Raw genomic sequence first — 18813 nt, forward strand, 5'->3', positions numbered from 1 at the left:
ATTTCACTCATTATACTTAGGTTTATTTATTAGATTTCAAAATAAATTCACAACATTTTCAATCTGACTGTTCTATAAAAGGGGGAATTTGGCTGAGAATCAAATCAGTTCATTCATGTGGGGCAAGTACACTCTCAGCTTTTTAGTTATGTACGTATTCTGGCGTAATATCCATTTTCTTCCTCATAAAAAAAAAAAACAAAAAACCAAACAGTTAAAAACACAGGTTGGATCCTGCACAGATTACTTTCCTGGTGAAGGAAAACCAATGAGAAAGAAGAAGAGTTACATCAGCTCTAGATCCCAGCAAAAAAAAAATGCTTAGTTTTTTTTTTTTTTTTTCTTTTTTCAAGTGAAGAAATGTCAGGTCAGATGAAAATATAAAGATAATAGAATTAGCTTTGTGTGAAGGTTTGAAATTTTATACTGTGACAGGAATCATTAAAAAAAAAAAAAGCAATGACATTGTGGCTGTGGTGGAAAAGAACCTTCTAAACAATTTCACTGTTGTCAGAAGCAATATCTACAGTGTTTTCACAGAAAACTGTTGAGAGTAGATAATCCACACTTTTGTAAAATGCTTGGTTGACTCCAGCTCAGCAAGTTGACAGCATTTACAGGGTGTTGCTGAAGAAAAATGTTTATTAAGTGGAAACCTGTTCTTACTAGGTTATTAAGAGGTTTCCCCAAAGCAAATAGGATTTCAGACTTAAGGGAACAGGGATTTGGACTGATAGTATGTAAACTTCACCTAGCTTATTAGTTGCTCTTCAAACCATATGTCAGTGGAATGTAATTTCCTAGGGATTTGCAGTAAGGTCAGGCTTTTGACATATGACATCAATAATAAAAACTCCTATACTCTGCCCCTTCCCTAAATAGGAGAACTTTAATAGCAAGCCCCACAAGGGTGGAACATGCATCCAGAACATCTGATTAAATAAGACACAGTCAATAAACTCAGTGCAGATTTGCTGTTTTTTTTTTTTTTTTTTTTTTTTTTCCTGCCAATAGGTTAGAAGGCCTCCTAAATCGCAACTGCTCAATCTTAGTTTTCATTAATTCACATGGAAGGATGGGAGGTGAGAGGGGAGAGAGGGGCATTAACCCTCCGTCTCTCATTAATAGCTGGTAGTTAGGTCACTCCTACAGAGGATGCGTGTGCTTGGCTTGACTTCTCACTCCAAACCAAAGGGCAGGGGATTTATGCAAACCTAATCAAAATCCATTTATTACAGCCTTTTTAAGCTTTTGCATGTAATGCAACAGCTTAAAGAGGAAAACCTGAGCACTTGACCTAAATACCTACATCCTGTGACTGCAGGAGCCTGAGGGATGCACTGCCAGTGAAGATTCCTCCTAACCTCAGCTTTAAATGGGGCGTTTTGAGGTGAAGTGTTTTTTTTAATCAAAACTGGGTGTAGACAAAGTGGGACAGCACACTCAGAGGCACGGAAAGGCAGCACCACCCCACCTGCTGTATTCTGTGCCAAAGAGCTAAGACAGAGATGCCTGTGTGCTCAGGGAGGATGCCTTCATCCGCAGCTGGTCATCGAATACCTAAGGGTTGGGGCTGAGCCCTAAGGCTGATGCAGGGCATGGGATGCCCCGTGAAGCCAGCAGTCTGCACACAGGCTGAAAAGCTTATGAAGAAATGGGCTGAATTGTTTCGCTGTGCAAAGAGTAAATGCATGGTTTCAAATGGCAGCGAGGGGCATTCCCAGCAGGCAGCACAACATGTCGGCCATATCATCTGCTCCACAGACCTGTACAGCTCAGGACACGTCACAGCCACAGACACCGGCTGGGTTAGGCCATTGTTCTCCAGAGCTGAACATATTGAAAATAAATTCCTTAAAAAATAAGGTCACAGTAAGTATGCTTAAATACAGTGATCAACTCTGGTGACTGATTTTAAACCACTGCATTAAAGAGGTGGGAACAATTTTTGAAAATCCTCTTCAAGACCTCCCCCCTGACTCCAGTGCACCCACTTTTATGAAAGGGCACATAATTTCACTTTGCGTAGTTTTGTTCCCCTTTTTGGAGCAACAACTACGTGTTCCCAGAGATCCAGTACTCCGTTTATCTGGAACAGTCCGCATGCATTATTCAGAAAAGATCTTCTTCCACTTCCTCCCCTGCAAATGGTGGTGGGTAGTTTATCACATGCATTACTGAAGTAAACAGGTGGTTCACAGCTGCATTTTCAACATGATCCCTAAAATTAATTCTTTGTATTTTTAATTTTGTTAACATAAGAGATTTTTACCCAATTTTGCTAGAGCTGATAACAAATCAATTATGCATTGCAGTTCTGTGTGCAAAGTACATAACAAAATGCACGTTAATGAGCTGAAAGTGTGACAAGCCCTAGTTTTTTGTGGGTTTTTTTTTTTTTTTTTTTTTTTTGGAAAGTGTTTAATTATAAAGGAGCTGATAGATATGTCTATATTTAGCTTGCCTAACACTTTCCAGTGTCAGAGATTCCCATGTTTTTTCTTTGAGAGACTCACTGCTCCCATTGAGAAACCATTTGAAATTAGGTAAAGAATAACCCTCAGCTATATCATTACACATTCTTTGGCCTATGCTATTTTGGGTCTGTGGGACTTGAATTCCTGCTGCAATACTTGTACAGAAAAGGACCATCTTTCCTGCACAGCCATATGGTCTTATTCTTGAGCTCTGAATAGTAAACATATAGACAGAATTATGATAATGTTACTCTTTGTATAGTTCTCTCTCTATATATATTGTTACATATTCCTATAAAATGGTAAATTGCTGGTACTACAGTTTTTAAAAAGCAGATGATCCATTTTGGGGTGTTTGACTTTACCTTCACAGTCACAAAAGACAAAAAAAAAATCTGCTATGAATCACCTGAATGACACAGTTACACAGGCAGAACAAAATGCTCAAGTATTGCACTTAAATTAGTCTGAGAAAAGACACTGTAGAGGGTAATTTTCATAAAGTACTAAGATTATTTTATACTGCATTGCAGAAGAACTCTGCTGAAACAATTTCGCTGTGCAGTTAACAGGAATGAGTGCAGAATTCATTTCTAACAGCATCAAAACAAATTTTTGTCATTATTTCTTGGTGTACTCAGTTTACCACAGAGGGACTCCAGTAGATTCAGAGTGAAAACATTGAATCTGGACAGGAGCTCACTGCATTGAAGACTATATTTTCATTTTTCACCCTAATGACTGAATGTAATTTTGTCATCATGTACCTTTCTTCTCCACATAAAACCCAAGCCTCTACTATTTAAAATTGAGGCTTTCTTGCTTTTTTTTTTTTTTTTTGCTTTTTTTTTTTAATCTCCCTTGTGATCATAACATATTTTTGAGATTTCTTTCTCTAAAAAGAACCCAATGTAAACCTCACACACCCTCATTATTCACAGCAGCAGCTCATACAACTGACACTCTTTGAGATTTTTTTAATATATATTTTTTTAAGCTAGCCTTACATGCCTGTGATCCTGGGGCCCCTGGCGTTTTTCCAGCTCCCTCACATAGAGCTGAAGGCTTCTCTGTTTCACACTGTCAGGAGACTCCAGCAGTCACTGCCACTGTTGGAAATGCATGGTGTCCTAATCACTTCTCATTTTCCTTGACTGTTCCCAAGCCGAGAGGATCAATATTGCGTGTTGCAGAAATAGCTCAGTGCCCATAGCCACTATCTTTGGCAATTGCATCCTGGTGGCAAGTAGGGTTATTGAAAGGTTTTTTCCTTTACAGTGAGAACACTAATGACATTGTTAAGCACATATAAGTTATCTGAATTTGTTAAGCACAGTTATTTGAATTGCTGAGCTGCCAGTAGGAAGCTGGCATTCTGGGAGGGTTGCTGGGATTATTGTGGATGTTAAGGTGTGCGTGGGACATGAACAGTGGAGAACATAGAAGGGACACAGGAGGTTTTCTGCTGGTAGCCTGAGGGACTCATATGATGCTGAGCTACAGGGAGATGGGGAAATTGGTGCTCAGCACGTTACATCATCCTGTTGCTGTGTGGCATTCTGTCTTGCAGGGCAGTTTAACCAACTCCCCAAGCATGAGATTCATTTTAATGGAACTTTGATTTTTTTGATCTCTTTGCCACCTGTTTACCTTGTCCTCACCTTATCTCATTCCGCTTCTCTCCTTCTCTATCTTGCTGTATTACTGTACAGACAATATTTGTCTATAAACATCTTTTTTTTTTTTTTTTTTTTTTTTTAAGAAAGGATTTTTATCTTCCCATAAGAGATGCTGTTAAACTACTAGTATGGAAAAGGGTTGTTATTAGTGACCAGCGATCATAAATGTTTGCCCTGCAAGTGCTTTAAATGGTGTAGCTATCAAATTCATTTTTCCCCTAGTTCACTTTATTACTTAGTGCTATTTCATTACTATAGATTTAAATCTGCATACAATGAGCGCATACAAGATTTCACTTTGAATCAGTGGAGCCAGAAAAAATATGAGCCAGCATTTCACAGAATGATGTAGCATGATAAAAATCAGATAAACATTTGTTTCAGAGTACATCCAGTCTCATTTTTGATATTGTTGGTTTCAGGATTTGTTGCTTTGTAGTTTTTGTTGTTTTTTTTTTTTTTTTTTTTTTTTCTTTTTTCTGAGAGGGTGGGACAGAACATATCCTCTAATAGCAAATCTTATGTTTATTTTTTTGTGTGCTGTAGAGCACAAATGCTTCAGTGTGAATAATCAATCTGAGCAAACACAAAAAAGGTGATGCTCCTTGCTCTGGTGGGGCTGCATGCCAAGCAGGAATTACCCATGAGCACGATGTTATAGAAGATTGGAGACTCCTTTTGCACTGCTCACTTGCAGTGCTCCTCTCATTCACAGCCATGCTTTATAAATCCTTTTCAGGCACTAGATTAAATGATAGCAGGCTGAGATCAGCTCATTTCACACCTACAGTATGATCTACTGACAGCTGAAATCTTGCAGTCACTAAAATAAGGTTTAGAGCAAACCAAGCTCAGAGCTAGAGTGAACATATTTTGGTTTTGACAGTGTACTAAGATTAGAAATCTAAATTATTGGGCACAAGAGCCAGGAATAGCTTTGCTGATAAGGAAGTATTAGTCATGTTAGAGTTGGTGTATGAGCTGGAGCTGCTTGAGACAACACCAGAGATGACGTGGCAATCAGAACTTTGTTTTGGTGACATTTAAGTTGTAAAACATCATAGTTATAATTGAATTCAGTGGGGAAGTGCAATTAAAGGAATTACTGGTTTCTTCATCACTTCAGCTGAAAGGACCTGGGCAAATAGCACTAAAAAGGTATTGAATTAACACTAATGGGGTGAAAGTGGAGATATTAGAAACAAGTGCCAGTACAACTCCAAGTTTTAAAAATGATCTGTGTGAACATGTGGCAAAGACAACATTACTCTGGGCATGTCTTAGTAAATTCAACAGCAACATTTCCCAATGCTGACGCAAACTTTGGCCAGCCAAGTGTTATCTGCTGCCCTTTGCTGTTGTCGGCATCACTTTCTTTTCTGAAACGGCCTCTTGTGAGGTAGAAGTGAGCCCAGCTCTTACCATTGAAGTTTGAAGTGAAGCAGAACACATCATAGCGGCTCTTATCCTTGTCCCAGAAGCCGTAATTCCTGACGCCGGGCACCGTGTTCTTCCCCCCACAGGGCTCCCTGGGCTTGGTGATGGGGTACTGCACGGAGCCATCGCTGAGCCAGCCTGCGTTGCACCAGTCCAGCCCAGACCTCCAGGCCTCGTAGAGCTGATCGAAGGAGGCGATGATGGAGTCCTGGTCCAGGCAGGCTTGCTGAGCCTCGTGGAAGTTCAGGTTGTAACGACCCAGTCGCGGAGAGTAGGGGAATACAACACCTGAAATGGCAGAGAGGGGGCTAGCTGAGTATCTTCAACACCAAAAGAGCACAAGAAGGAGAAGCAGCATTTCCAGTCATCAGAAAGAGAAATAAAGGTTAACCCAATAATGTGTTTGACAGATAAGTTGCTGTTTTTCTGGGGAAAAATGCTCTGCCAGCACATCAGCTGCGTGGTCTGGAGAGGGTTTGCAGCCACCTTCTCACCTAGCTCCTCTCCAGGTAACGCAGCGGGGAGCCCCCCAGGGCTGCATGTGTGCCCCACCAGCAGCTCTGCTTTCCCTGCTCTGGTCTCACCCTCATGCATGCAAGGAGTGCTTAAAGATGAGAAGAGCTGGAAGAAATTTTGCAACTAAATGCTTCTCATCAGAAAAGTCAAGTTTATTGGCTGCAAGATCAAATTCTCTTTCAAAATATTAAAAAACAAACAAACAAACAAACAAACAAACAAAACAGCTTACTTATTTTTCTTATTCTTTTTCTTTCTTTTTTTTTTTTTTTTTTTTTTTTCTGGGTAGGATTTGGCGATTTTATTGCAATTACATAAAAAGAAGACGTAGCATAGAGACACACGAACTATTTCTTCTTGCATGTGAACATTAAAATAAAAAGTTCTGATTGACATAAGAGTGCTGTGCTCTTTTCCTGGACTCTTACCAAGATTTCCTGAGAGTTCAAGACTGCTGGATTTTTGTTTGTTTGTTTTTATTCTATTTCACAATGTCCCAGGAACAGGAAGGCATTTCATGCCCAGCTTAAAAAGAACATTTCAAGGCTAGTCTGGTAGGAGATATAATATCAGGGTCCTGAGATATTAAAATACGAAATCTACAGGGAAATAAAATCCATGAAATCGTGTGTGGTTCTGGGGAGTCCTTCCTGATACTCTTCAGCTGCTTTTTGGCATTTCCTCACCACTCAAGGAGGCAGAGCTCCTCACTGAGGGCATCAGGGAGCACGGTCCCTTCAGCAGATGACGTTTCCTCATTTAGGTGAGGAAACCATTTAGCCAAGCAGCACTCAGCGTGCAGCAATGCCAGACCTGATAAGCAGCACAGACCTGTCAGTGCCTCCATCCCCCCCTGAGGAGTACCACACACCATCCTGCTGCTTATCAGTGATGAGCAGCTGCATGCAGGCAGGACACAGAGACCTGGGGACAGAGAACATCCACGTGGAGGTGGCGGATGTAGGGACAGCTACAAAGCAGTTTCAGCAGCAACATTCAATCAAGGTTATTGAACTTATCTCATAGACTTTCCCACATGATATTTATATATGTATATCTGCATTTAAAAGTTACTTCTCAAAGTAAAAAGGATGTTTCTGAAAATGCTGAAGAACCACCTCCCCATGTCGCTCTGATAAAAGACTGTACAAAGAAGAGAGAGATGTGAAACAAAAGTTTGGTCAGACCACCCTAACTTTGGCAGGGTTTAGAAACTTAACTCAGATCTAAATTTTATAGTTGGCTTCAGCCCAATCTTCATAATAAGCTGAAATAAAATGGCACCAGAAAAGATCCAGCTCAGAATGTTTATTCTCAAACATCCCTGCACAACGGAGTGCTGTGGGATGCAGAGGGGCTGAAGACAAGATAACACATTAGGGGATGAGCCAAAAACTTTAAACTCTGGTACAGACATCCATCTCTCTTTTTATTTTCTTCCCTCGGATGAATTCTCCCCGTAACAAGTTTCTCATCTCCAGGGCAATGTAGCATAGGATACTAGGATACTGAAATTACATTACAGCCATGCAAGACTGTCAGCATGCAATGAAGTCATTCTTCTTCTCAAGCACTCAGGCCACCTTGGTGTCTATTCCACTGGTATCTTATTGTCTCCTTTCTTTCCCTCCTCTCCCTCACTCATCTATCATCCAAACAGTGTTATTTTTGTTAAATAAAATCTTTGTTATTACTAAACCCCAGTGACTCAATCCAAGAAAATAAAGCATGCAAATGTAAACTTGCCAGGGTAATAATAAACAAGATTTTGTTCTCCTCCAGCAATTAACTGGAGAGTCTGCTGACTTTCTTTCCTTTGTAAATCTTTTCTTAAGGTACTTTTCAGTTATTAGTTGTCCTGAACTATAAAGCATTAATGAATTGTAATGCTTCATGTGCTGCTAACTATAACTTCATAAACAAGAAGCTGTAGCTGTGGCATGATTTCTCAAACTTTGTTTTTCCTTCCTCCCTCCTGCCCCTTTAAAAAATAAAAATATATTAATTCTCCCTTGGTGTTAATGGATAGAAATAAAAATGACTATAGTAAAAATATAGCAAGCATCAGAGGAGTCCAAGCTTTATTGCTTTATCAGAAATCCAATACTTATTGTTTTTCCAGAACTATACTTCCCCAGACAACTGACTCCTCGTCCAGTACATATGCTTGATCTGCACTTCCACGTAAAAAGAACCCTACCAGAGGTGGATGCTAGAAACTGAACTGCTAAACTTATATACCTTCCAATTTGTTGGAAACTGTTCAAACAGATTGGGTTCCTTAAGATTTCTAATATCTGCTTTTTTGACGGTTAAATATGTTAATTTGTTACAAATGTACTTGAGCTTGACAGTTTAAGACATAATGTCTTAATAATGTAAATAGGCACAAAACTGTAATATTAGCTTTGGGCTATATTTGGGTAGACTGCATAGAAGCTGATTTTTGTTTGGGTTCATCCGCAGTACAAGCCTGCAACTGATTAGCATTAATTTCATCCTGCAGATGGGGGTGGCCATTGGTGATGTTGTACAGCTCCATTGACTCGATATACATTTTGTATAGCTTTGCATTATTTTGAATTGTTGCTAATATTGTTTTATCTTCTTCATTTCCCTATGAAACTAACACTAAATTAATAGCTAGATCTTACTATTCATCTTCCTTTTGGTACAATTTAGCAGTTCTGAACTTTAGTTCATTGCACAGCGTCTTCTTTGGTCTTGGATCTTATAAACCATCAAAAGATAATCCATCCCATCTGTTCTTGAGTGGACAAAAGCTGTCTGGAGGCTCGTTTCTGTTCCCAAACTACAGACTGACTCAAAAACCCTGACTCCAACCCTGCGTTTTGCCACCAAACAGAACACCCACTTCCAAATATTAACAAATTCGGCTCAGGAAACAGAGGGAGAGGAAAACTTCCAGCCTCAAATGGCTGGAAATTAGCACTTATTGTTGGCCACATGAAAGCTCCAGATAATCTTCCACAGAGGAAGAATGGTTTTGTTCTTCCAAACACTTTACATAACTGTAGCCTGTTATGTATGGCTCGCTCTCGGCTTGCTATGAACAACAGCTGCTGATCTCCCCATGTTTTCTGTAGGCACATCCTGCTGGCAGTCTTCACATGGTATCTGTATGCAGTCAGGCACTTCCAGCCATCTACCAGAAAATGTGTCTGTGCAGGGAGCCTCTTTAAAACCCAGAGAGCTGTGGTTCCCTCACCCAGTTAGCTTGTGGGAAGACGGAGCTGAAACCCATCACTCAACCTTGGTGATTCAGCTCCTCACCCCAAGGAAGCTGTTGAGATACTTGTGGAGCCTGAATGAGGAACATCAACTTTGAGCGTGGACTTGACCATGTGGCTCCTCTCCCAGACTTGCACTTCTCTGAAATAGGATCTACACCCACGGTGGGACAACCCCTGCTAGAGGATGAACCTGAGACACATGGATTCAGTGCAGAGCAAACCTGTCACTGAGCAGCAAGGATCTGACCCAGCTTGCTGTATGTACCTGTGGCAATGCAATCACAGTCCCCAGAACAACTTTTGTAATGGAAATTAGGACTTGTTCCAAATCAGAAGGTAAGACGTGGAGGTTTAACATATCCTCCCCATACACGAGCCCATGTTTCCGTAATGCCTTACATTCAATTCAGGTGTTCAACTCTGCTACTGTGCTTCTCATTATAGTTTATGAAAGGGAAACCAGGAGAAGGGAGAGAGAGGGACAAGAGAAACTGTCCTGCAAAGCAAAGTCAAAAGTGCTTTTGTGCACAGGTGTTGACAGCTTCCTTTTCCCTGATTGAGGAAATATTTTTTTTTCTCCATTTGTTTCAGAGGGAGAATTTATAAGAGGTCTATGAGAATCAAATGGTTGCTTAACGAAAATAAGAGGAAGATAATCAGAGAAGCAGAGCTCGTCCTGCTCACATAAGGAATAGAAAAAAAGCATGACATTTGTGTGTCATTTGCAAGCTATTTCAGACTCCTATATGCAGATAATTCCTAAAACTCAATACAAATGCTTTGTAGTTGCCCAGTCACTACAGGGACATTCACAGTGCAAGGAGCTGTAATGGTTATCCAAGGCGAGATGAGGAAATAAGCCTAGAAAGCACAACTCCTGTAACAATTTATGGGTGTCTATTAAGCTTGTACCATACGCAATTAGCAGTTTTAAGAGTATTTACAGATAGAACAAAATCTCTGTTAACGCATGTGGAGAAAAAAAAAAAAAAAAGTCTTTTTAAAGCCAGAGTAAAGAAATGGGCTTCCTTGAGTTCTAGCCTAAACAGAAAAGTAAGTTTTCGTGTAGCCAGTGTAAACACCTGGTACAGTAGGGTTTGCTATATGCCATACTGTAGGGTACAGTTTTACTTTGGCAGGTTCATGCACTCGAAGACAAAATTTTCCATGTTGGATTTCTAAAATTCGGTGAAAAGTGGTAAGTCTCTCACTTTCCTTCAGAATCCATCTCCACTCCTCTACCTGTTGGGTGTCTTGACTATTCAGCACAGGCTCCGTGGTGGGCCACCAGCTGTGAAGAGGTAGCAGCCTCCCCATGAAACTGGGGCCACTTGAGGCAGTGTCCATCCATCCCACGGCACCCCTGCACCAAGCCATCAGCAGGGTCACTTGCTTCTGACCAATGCAGGCACACCAACTAGACTTGCCTGGCCTGGGGCAGATTATTTCCTTTTATTTTCTACAGCCTTTATCAAAATTTGAAGACTGTTGTCCTTTGCTCTCCTTAGGACTATCCTAATTCTTTTAGCATTCTCCTTTCAGGTCTTCATTTCCAGATAATTATTTGTTGCTCTATTTAGATCTTTTACTTCACTGCATCCTTGAAGTGCCATTTCTCACAGTAGTAGCAGTACATGTGTGTCTGCAAAGACCTGTTGTCCTGACACAGAAGGAATTACATGGTCTGACACAATTTATTCTTGCCGAACTGTTGTCTTTTACAACAAATGTTGTTGTCTTCTAAGCACTTACAAATGGTGTGCCTTATATCATCAGTTTTACTATAGACAGAACAACACATTGTTATGCAAAGAATGTTTTAAATAGTTTTTGGTGTATGAATGTAACAGCAACATGCAAAAGAAACAAAACAAATTAGGATAAATCTGATTAGAAACTAGGGCTAGATTAGAAATGATTTCTGTAATAATTTGGAAGAATTTTTTTATATGCAACTCATGAAATTTTTTGAACTATTTTTGAGCTATAAAGTCTGTTTTGGGGGGAGATGCTGCTTTTTCCCACCCCATCTTGGGCATAAAGGCTAACACACCTCCAAGCAAGATAACAAAACCTGCTAGTTTGGGGTTTATGTGGAGCCACCGAAGGTGTTAATTTCTATCAAGAAGCACGGTCTACAGAGATTTTTAACAGCTTTATCTAGATCTGCATATTTCTGGTACTGTTGAATGTATCAAGTAATTATTTTATTGCCTGCACTGCAAGGCTACTGTGCTCAGTTATCATCTATCCCTGAAAACAGGACCTACAAAAAAAAATCCTAACAAATTAAAAACCTGCCTTGGGCAGCTTAGCATTGCTCCACTTTCTCTGCCACCTGGCCCATGAATCTCAGTGCCATGAAGGAATAGTACACTCAATCTGTGCCTGAGCAATATTAGTCAGGGTGCTGCTGGAGCTTTCACCTGCCCAGGAAACCAAAGGACACAAACCTGGCATAGAGAGATTCACTACAGTGCCTCATGCTCATAAGAAGAAAAACAATAAAGCACTGACATAAAGAAAATTTAGTGAAGAACAGAAAAACAACAACATAAAGGAAATTTACTATAAGCTGAGAATTCATTCTTTGCTTATGACTTGGGCAACAACATCTACCTTCCATAGGAGGCCTTTTAATTTGTTCAGCTTTCAGTACTCTCAGAATATTTGAAAAAGAATACAAAGTTCACGATCCTTATTTATGCACAGGAGCATGGCATGTTCAGTTCATTGAGAAAATGCCTTTGGTGACAAGGTTAACATAAAATAAAATCCCACTCTCTTCAGTTCCTGCCACTTCTTCCATCCACTGTGCCCAGTGCAACACTCCTGCCCTTAGACCCTGCATCTAAGTCCACGAACAGGATGGTAATGATAACAAGGTTGTTTTTAAAAGTGCTTTAAAAAAAAAAGGAAGGAAGGAAGGAAGGAAGGAAGGAAGTACGGAAGGAAGGAAGGAAGGAAGGAAGGAAGGAAGGAAGGAAGGAAGGGAGGGAGGGAGGGAGGGAGGGAGGGAGGGAGGGAGGGAGGGTGGAAGGAAAAGAATGAAAGATATTATGAAAGATTTTCATAATAACAAAGAAAATATGCAAAAAAAAAGTTGTGCAAGGTATGTAACAAATATAGATGGAGTCTAATTTCAATTTTTTTTTTTTTCGGTTTTTGTATGTTTGTTTGTTTGTTTTTCCAAAGCTAAAAATAACCAGTTATTATGGATAGCTTATGTAACAACAATCATAGGAGGCCTGTAAGTCTAATAAGAATAAAGTTCTACCACATTCAGAGGAGATAAAAGGTCCATTGAGGTAGAGGTCAACTATTTTCATATAGATAAATTTACATGCTTTCACCTAGCCAAATTGATGCTGTTTGTACAGCAAACTCACACTGGAGTGATCAGCTGTTTTATGCTGCTAGCGGGCATTCCTGGATATAAATGGTTTTGTCTTGCTGCCAACTAACATCCTGAGGGCCACCATCTCGGGACATAAGACTACTGATGCAGATCCTTCTTACTGTGAGATTAACCTTATTGCTTATAACAGATGAAGGATGCTAGTATGGACTAATAGATTTTCATTTTTGTCCAAGGACTAAAGTAAATTTTATCTAATAAATTTGATTTGATTTTTTTTTTAACTTATTCTGGTCAGCAGTGCCCAAATGCATGAAACAGCAATAAAAGCCAACACTGCATAAACCTACAGATGAGATGAAAGAGTGCAGTGGCACACAAAGAGAGGGATACGCTCCATCCATTATGTACATCCATTATGCCCATTGTAAATATATACTTGTAAATGAAGTATACTTTAATCATTATGATTTTAGAATGGAACTTCAACACAACTTGGATTTATTTATCCTAATCATTACTAAGTTGTTCTATTCCAATCTGACACACTCACACTCTTATCTCACCTCTTGAAAGGCTAACTTTTACCATAAGGTTTCCTAAATTAGTATTTTCTGTCTGATTAGGAAATGACACTCTACAATATCAGATATGAACAACTTGACACCCATATCTGACAAAAGTCTTTAAAACAAGATATTGTTCTGTACAGTAGCCAGACACTCATCAAAATGTGTGAACTTTCCTTAGAGCAGAGATTGGAACATACTTGGCTGAAGACAAATGACACCTCTTTGCCCTTCCTATCCAATGAATTTCCTTATTTTGGGTTTGAGGCAAGAGGAAACAGGAAGGAGTGGTGGTACTGGAGAAGATGGGCTGGAGCTGGCATACTTCAAAGGCAGATGAAGTAGGCTGGAAGATGTGTATTGGGAGGTAGAACCTAGATCTTGTATCCAATAACCTGATGCTCTATCACTAAATGAACATGGTAAAAAAGACAGAAAATCTACTTTTTGCCATTGTGTTCAAGAGATACCATTTCTCCAGTGCTTACTGCTGAATAACTTTTTTTGTCCTCAAAAAAAGAGATGTAGTAACTCTTGGGGATGTCAGGGCTGCGATGTCTCACTCTGTTAATGTGCTTTTCAGGACCTGTGTAGTGATGGGACAAGGAGTAATGGCTTCAAACCTAAAGAGGATAGATTTAGATTAGCAATAAAGAAGAAATTCTTTGCTTTGAGGGTGGTGAGGCCCAGGCCCAGGCTGCCTAGAGAAGCTGTGGATGCCCCATCCCTGGCAGTGCCCAAGGCCAGGCTGGATGGGGCTTTGGGCAACCTGATCTAGTGGGAGGTGTCCCTGCCCATGGCAGGGGGTTGGAACTAGATGATCTTTCATGTCCCTTCCTACCCAAACCATCCTACTGTTCTACGATTCTATGTAGATATCCACCTGAGCAATCTCATACTGCTCATTAGCCCATTTGTGGATTCAGCACTTAGCTCTGGGCAGCATCAAAAACTACGTAACTGTTACTTCAAAGGTACGATGCTACGTGGCACCAGAACAGGTACTGAATGTGTGGTACAATGAATATTTTAAAGATTTTACACTGGCTCTGACTGTATTACATTGGCAAACGATATCAATATGCCATAAAATGCTGGGAAGTCTTAGTATATGACTGGGAACAAGATGCACAGTAATTTATCTGCAAAAGCTTGAAGGCTGATGGAGGTATGTACTTAGGATGTGAGGAGCCTGCCAGAAGAATGTTATTGCCTAATGCCATGAATGAAGTAAAATGCTTTTTCCTTCTACTCATTTCTGTCTTCACTCAAAACTGAGTATTAGGTAACTTAACCTGTGTACATGACCAATTTTCTTTATCTCCTAAATTTGTAAAGAATAGTGTATGTTCTTATTAAGAACCAACTATGTGGGGTGAAAAACAATCTAAAAGGAATATTGTGCTGGCATGAAAACTGTGCAGGTCCAGGGCCTTTCTGTACCCAGAAATGGAAGATATTAGCAGCCTCCAACCAGGAAAGAAAAAAACGAATGAAAAGAAGTAAGCTCAGCCCATGATACCTATTTGGTTGCAACCAACAGTGAACCAGTCTTATTGAGAAGATTGTGTAAGCAACCATCAAACCATCATAATGTGCAACAGCCTGCAGTGAAAGATTCACATACCTCACCAATTTAATAGGTCTTGCTTTGGATATATTTTTTTTTTCCTCACCCCCCCTCCCATTTTTTTTCCCCCTAACTACTATATAATGCCTGATACACACATGCTGGAAAGTATAAGGGTAATGGGGACAGGGAGGCATCTTCGAGCAACTCATGGTTTATTGCTGAGAACTATACAGTGCATTGGGGAAAAAGGCCAAATGCTGATTTAGCTTCATTGAATCCTGTAAAATTTATCTGAATTTCATAAGAGTAAATGAAAGATGATTTTTTTTTTTGTCCTGTTTCAATCCATTCCACCATTTTTTCTAATGGTTTGTACTGTATTGTTTACAAGAATATTGCTGAGGGAAGTGGCTACTACAGTCTACGTATAAGAGTTGTCTTAGCAGGATATATAGAGATGTATTTCATACAATTATAAAGCTGGAAAAAAGACAAAAGCATTGTCTCTGTAAAATTATTTTAATATTTTCCCTGTTGTAAGAAGATTTTTATCTGCTTGCTAATATAAAATGTCCCAAAGTTCTGTAAAATGGCTTTTAGGGGAATACTTAATATAATTTTGCCCAAGTCAACTGCAAAAACACGTAGCAATTTCTGTAAAACTACAGGACCAAATTAAAAACATACGGAGTCCTTCATACTGTGTTTGGTCAGGGGCTGATTTTTTTTTCTCTTGGCTCCCCTTGCACTAGGCTCACTGGGAGCTGAATATGCTATGGGCTAGTATAAGTTATAAAAGTTCTAATGTTCTTCTAATTTATGATAGCTGCTAAAGGCTGTCAGGCCCAGGTCCCCAGAGCACAATGAATCCCACTTCTCAGCTTGCTGCTATCGCTGATAGCACAATACCAGCAGTATGAGGAGGAAAAGCAGGTATTCCTGAACACCACACAAATCTCAATTTAGGTATAATTCAGACATTACTTACCTTCCAAACTCAGAGCTACCACTGCCGTGTCATCCTCTAATCCTTCAATCACCTCGCACTTATATCTTCCATAATCCTCCAGCATTATATTTGTGATTATGAGGGAGGCATCATTTTCACTGCTTTCTCTCAGAAACACTCTGCCCTGGTACTTTCCGTAGCTCTTTCTGTGGTGTCCCATCGCAACAAAGACGTCCACTTCTTTGAGGTAATCTGAGGTGAGTTTGGTCCACTTGACACGGATTTTGTGGGTTCCTGAGCCAGCTATTGATGTGTGTTCGTGGTAAAATTTACATGGCAGTGTGACATTGCCACCCCGCTGCGAGAAGATTTTGGCTTGTTCTGCTACCACAAGTAGACGGGGTCCATTTTCTTCTAGGATTCAAGCAGAAAAATAGAAAGGAGAATGAGTCTGCATTCCACCTTGTGCAGAACGGACATGACCATTAGCTGTAAGTCCACAGGATCATTTCCCTGCAATCATTTTGTACCTGTACAGCAGTAAGGCATGCAGACTAGTTGTATACAATTATTTACATAGTCACACATATACAAGCTAGTAACAGGCATTGAGGTGAGATTCAATAGCAAGCTACAGCTTTACTTCCCACGCTATGTATGTGGAGAAGTGCAATATGTGTGCACAGAGTGGCCAAAATGGTTTGCAGCACTGTCCCCTGTGTAGGCAGAGGCCATCTTACATAATCCATAGTCATAATGATAGAGGTGCAGTGATATATCAGTAGGGTTGTAGAGTTGGTGTATGAATGCTATCATCTGAAAACTGCTTGATGCAAGCACCCTGTATTTCCCTGTGGCTTGTTCCAGAGCTGTCAATCAACACTGTCCTCTTTTCGTAACTCAGTTTATATATGCGAACTGAGCTTATTCAGGCAAAGCCTCTAATGATATGGGATGCAGCAAATCATTCTCAGAGAACAGGAAAAGTGTTACAGTATCAAACAGCATTGTCTATAAGGACATGAGAAGTGTCAGTGTAATTTAAAATGGCCTGTTTTCTTCGTGTATTTTATTCTAACCTTCGAGCTCCTCTGCTGACATACTTCTGCTAACGTCAGAAAGTCCAATTTATCTTCAAAACCATAAAATCCTGTCCTTTCCTGCCCTCTTTCCTGATCATCTCAAACTTTTTTCCCCCATCTTTTTTAACCGATATCCTTCAAACTTGTCAACATTTTATCTTTGATGTTTTGATCTGACTTTTCACACCAACCCATTTTTAGCTGACAGGCTCCTGTCCTCCTTTACCCTTTCCCCAGATTCCCTGCTCCCTTTTCTCTGTAGTAGGTCACTATTGCTGATGCTGCTCTGTGTTTAGGATAGTCAGCTGGAGCAGCTTGCTTCCAACCTCATCTCTCTAGGGCTTCTTTGACAGGCTGTGTTGCCTTGGGAAAGCCCTGGAAAGCACAGGTTTGATGGTGGCAGCCAGCTCATGTGGCCAAATGCTAGAATATTTCCTTCTTTCAGTAACTCTTGCCTCTCCTTTCATACCAAATCGATTTAGCAAAGCGCAGTGCTTCTGTAGATATTGCTGTCCTCTGTCAGTAGAGACACTGTCTGAAGCTAGCAATCACCAGCACTCAGCTTGCTAGAAAAGAATTACCAACCTCACATAACTGATTACAAAGAATCACAGAATCACAGAATCATTAAGGTTGGAAAAGCCCTCCAAGACCATCTGGTCCAACCATCCCCCTTCCACCAATGTCATCCACTAAACCACGTCCCTAAGCACCATGTCCAACCTTTCCTTGAACACCCCCAGAGACAGTGACACCACCACCTCCCTGGGCTACCCGTCGCAATGCCTGACTGCTCTTTCTGAGAAGAAAGATCTCCTAATTTCCAGCCTAACCCTCTTCTGGTGCAACTTGAGGCCATTCCCTCTAGTTCTATCACTAATTGCAAAGACAAGCCAGTCGAGCATGAACCTGCATCTGCATAAGAAAATAAGCTATCCTGAATGTGTAATCCTTTGCCAGGATATGCTGTGTCAAGAGCATCACTGCACAGGATAGCCTACCAGAGAAAGTTCCTCCAGAATGAACAAGCTCAGGTGCTGCAAGCTGGGTTAGTAAGATTGGAGACCCTCCTTGCTAGTGAAATTGCTTAAACCATCCCACCCCATGCAAGTGGTGTTCTTGTCCTTCGTGCTGGCAATAAGAGGGCAGCATCTGAGGAGAGAGGTGGCAGGGCACTATGGGAATTGCTGCCAGCCCTGCTTTCATGGGAAGAGGAGAAGGAAGAATGGGAAGACAGCCAGGATGGCTTCTCTGCTGCTTTCCCAGTTTCCATCAGGGACAAAGAAGTCCCACAGACTTCTGTCTACCTTGGGAAGAGGAATGTTGTGCTTTTGGGTGGTTACTGCCGAGAAACCTGAATCAGAGCTCAGCTATGTTGTGTCTTTTACACTGAAACGGGCAAGCTAATAAATATTAGCAGACAGGAGGGAGAGTCTGACTCAGGTTGTTAACGCTTGCTCTTTCTAACAACAGCTCGCCTGTCCCAGCGAGGGCTGGAGCCTTGCCTGGAGCACTGTCACCTCTGTCTCAGGTGCCAGCATCCCCGTGCAACCCCGTGTCCCTCCTGGCTGCCACCCACCTGCCCTGAGACCCTTTGCTCAGGGAGTGCCTGAAGCTGTGTTCCAGTAAGAGCCAGGGATGGAGGAGATGGGAGGCTGAGGAGTGAGGGGGAGGCACAGATTCTTCTCAGGCTGAAGCATCTCCTGGGCCCCAATGTGTTGTGACATAGTGACCTGATGGTGGGAGATGGGGTGAGTGCTGCACTTAAAAAGAACAATTCTTCCCCAGAACTACTTTCTTCAGAAGAACCATCAGAGAAGTCATGAGGTGAATGGCCGAACAACTGTAAACTCTGCAAACTGCAGATAACGCCTCGCTAAACTGTTGCCTCCAACAGGACAGTTTGGGCCCTGTCTGGG

At 40.9% G+C, this 18813-nt stretch overlaps 1 protein-coding gene across 4 annotated transcripts in view; it reads right to left on the reverse strand.

Moving 5' to 3' along the window:
• The window catches only part of HAPLN1 (hyaluronan and proteoglycan link protein 1), a 59584-nt gene that overhangs the window by 2567 nt on the left and 38204 nt on the right, over positions 1-18813 (reverse strand). For 3 of the 4 annotated variants that reach the window (XM_032205621.1, XM_032205619.1, XM_032205620.1), the window contains exons 3-4: positions 15852-16226; positions 5579-5881 (exon numbers count right to left, since the gene is read on the reverse strand). In XM_032205621.1, the coding sequence (XP_032061512.1) occupies positions 5579-5881; positions 15852-16226 (678 nt within the window). The remainder of the gene's footprint in view (positions 1-5578; positions 5882-15851; positions 16227-18813) is intronic. The other variant, XM_032205622.1, reaches the window with a different exon arrangement.

Source organism: Aythya fuligula, chromosome Z (genome assembly GCF_009819795.1).
Source record: "Aythya fuligula isolate bAytFul2 chromosome Z, bAytFul2.pri, whole genome shotgun sequence".
NCBI lineage: Eukaryota > Metazoa > Chordata > Aves > Anseriformes > Anatidae > Aythya > Aythya fuligula.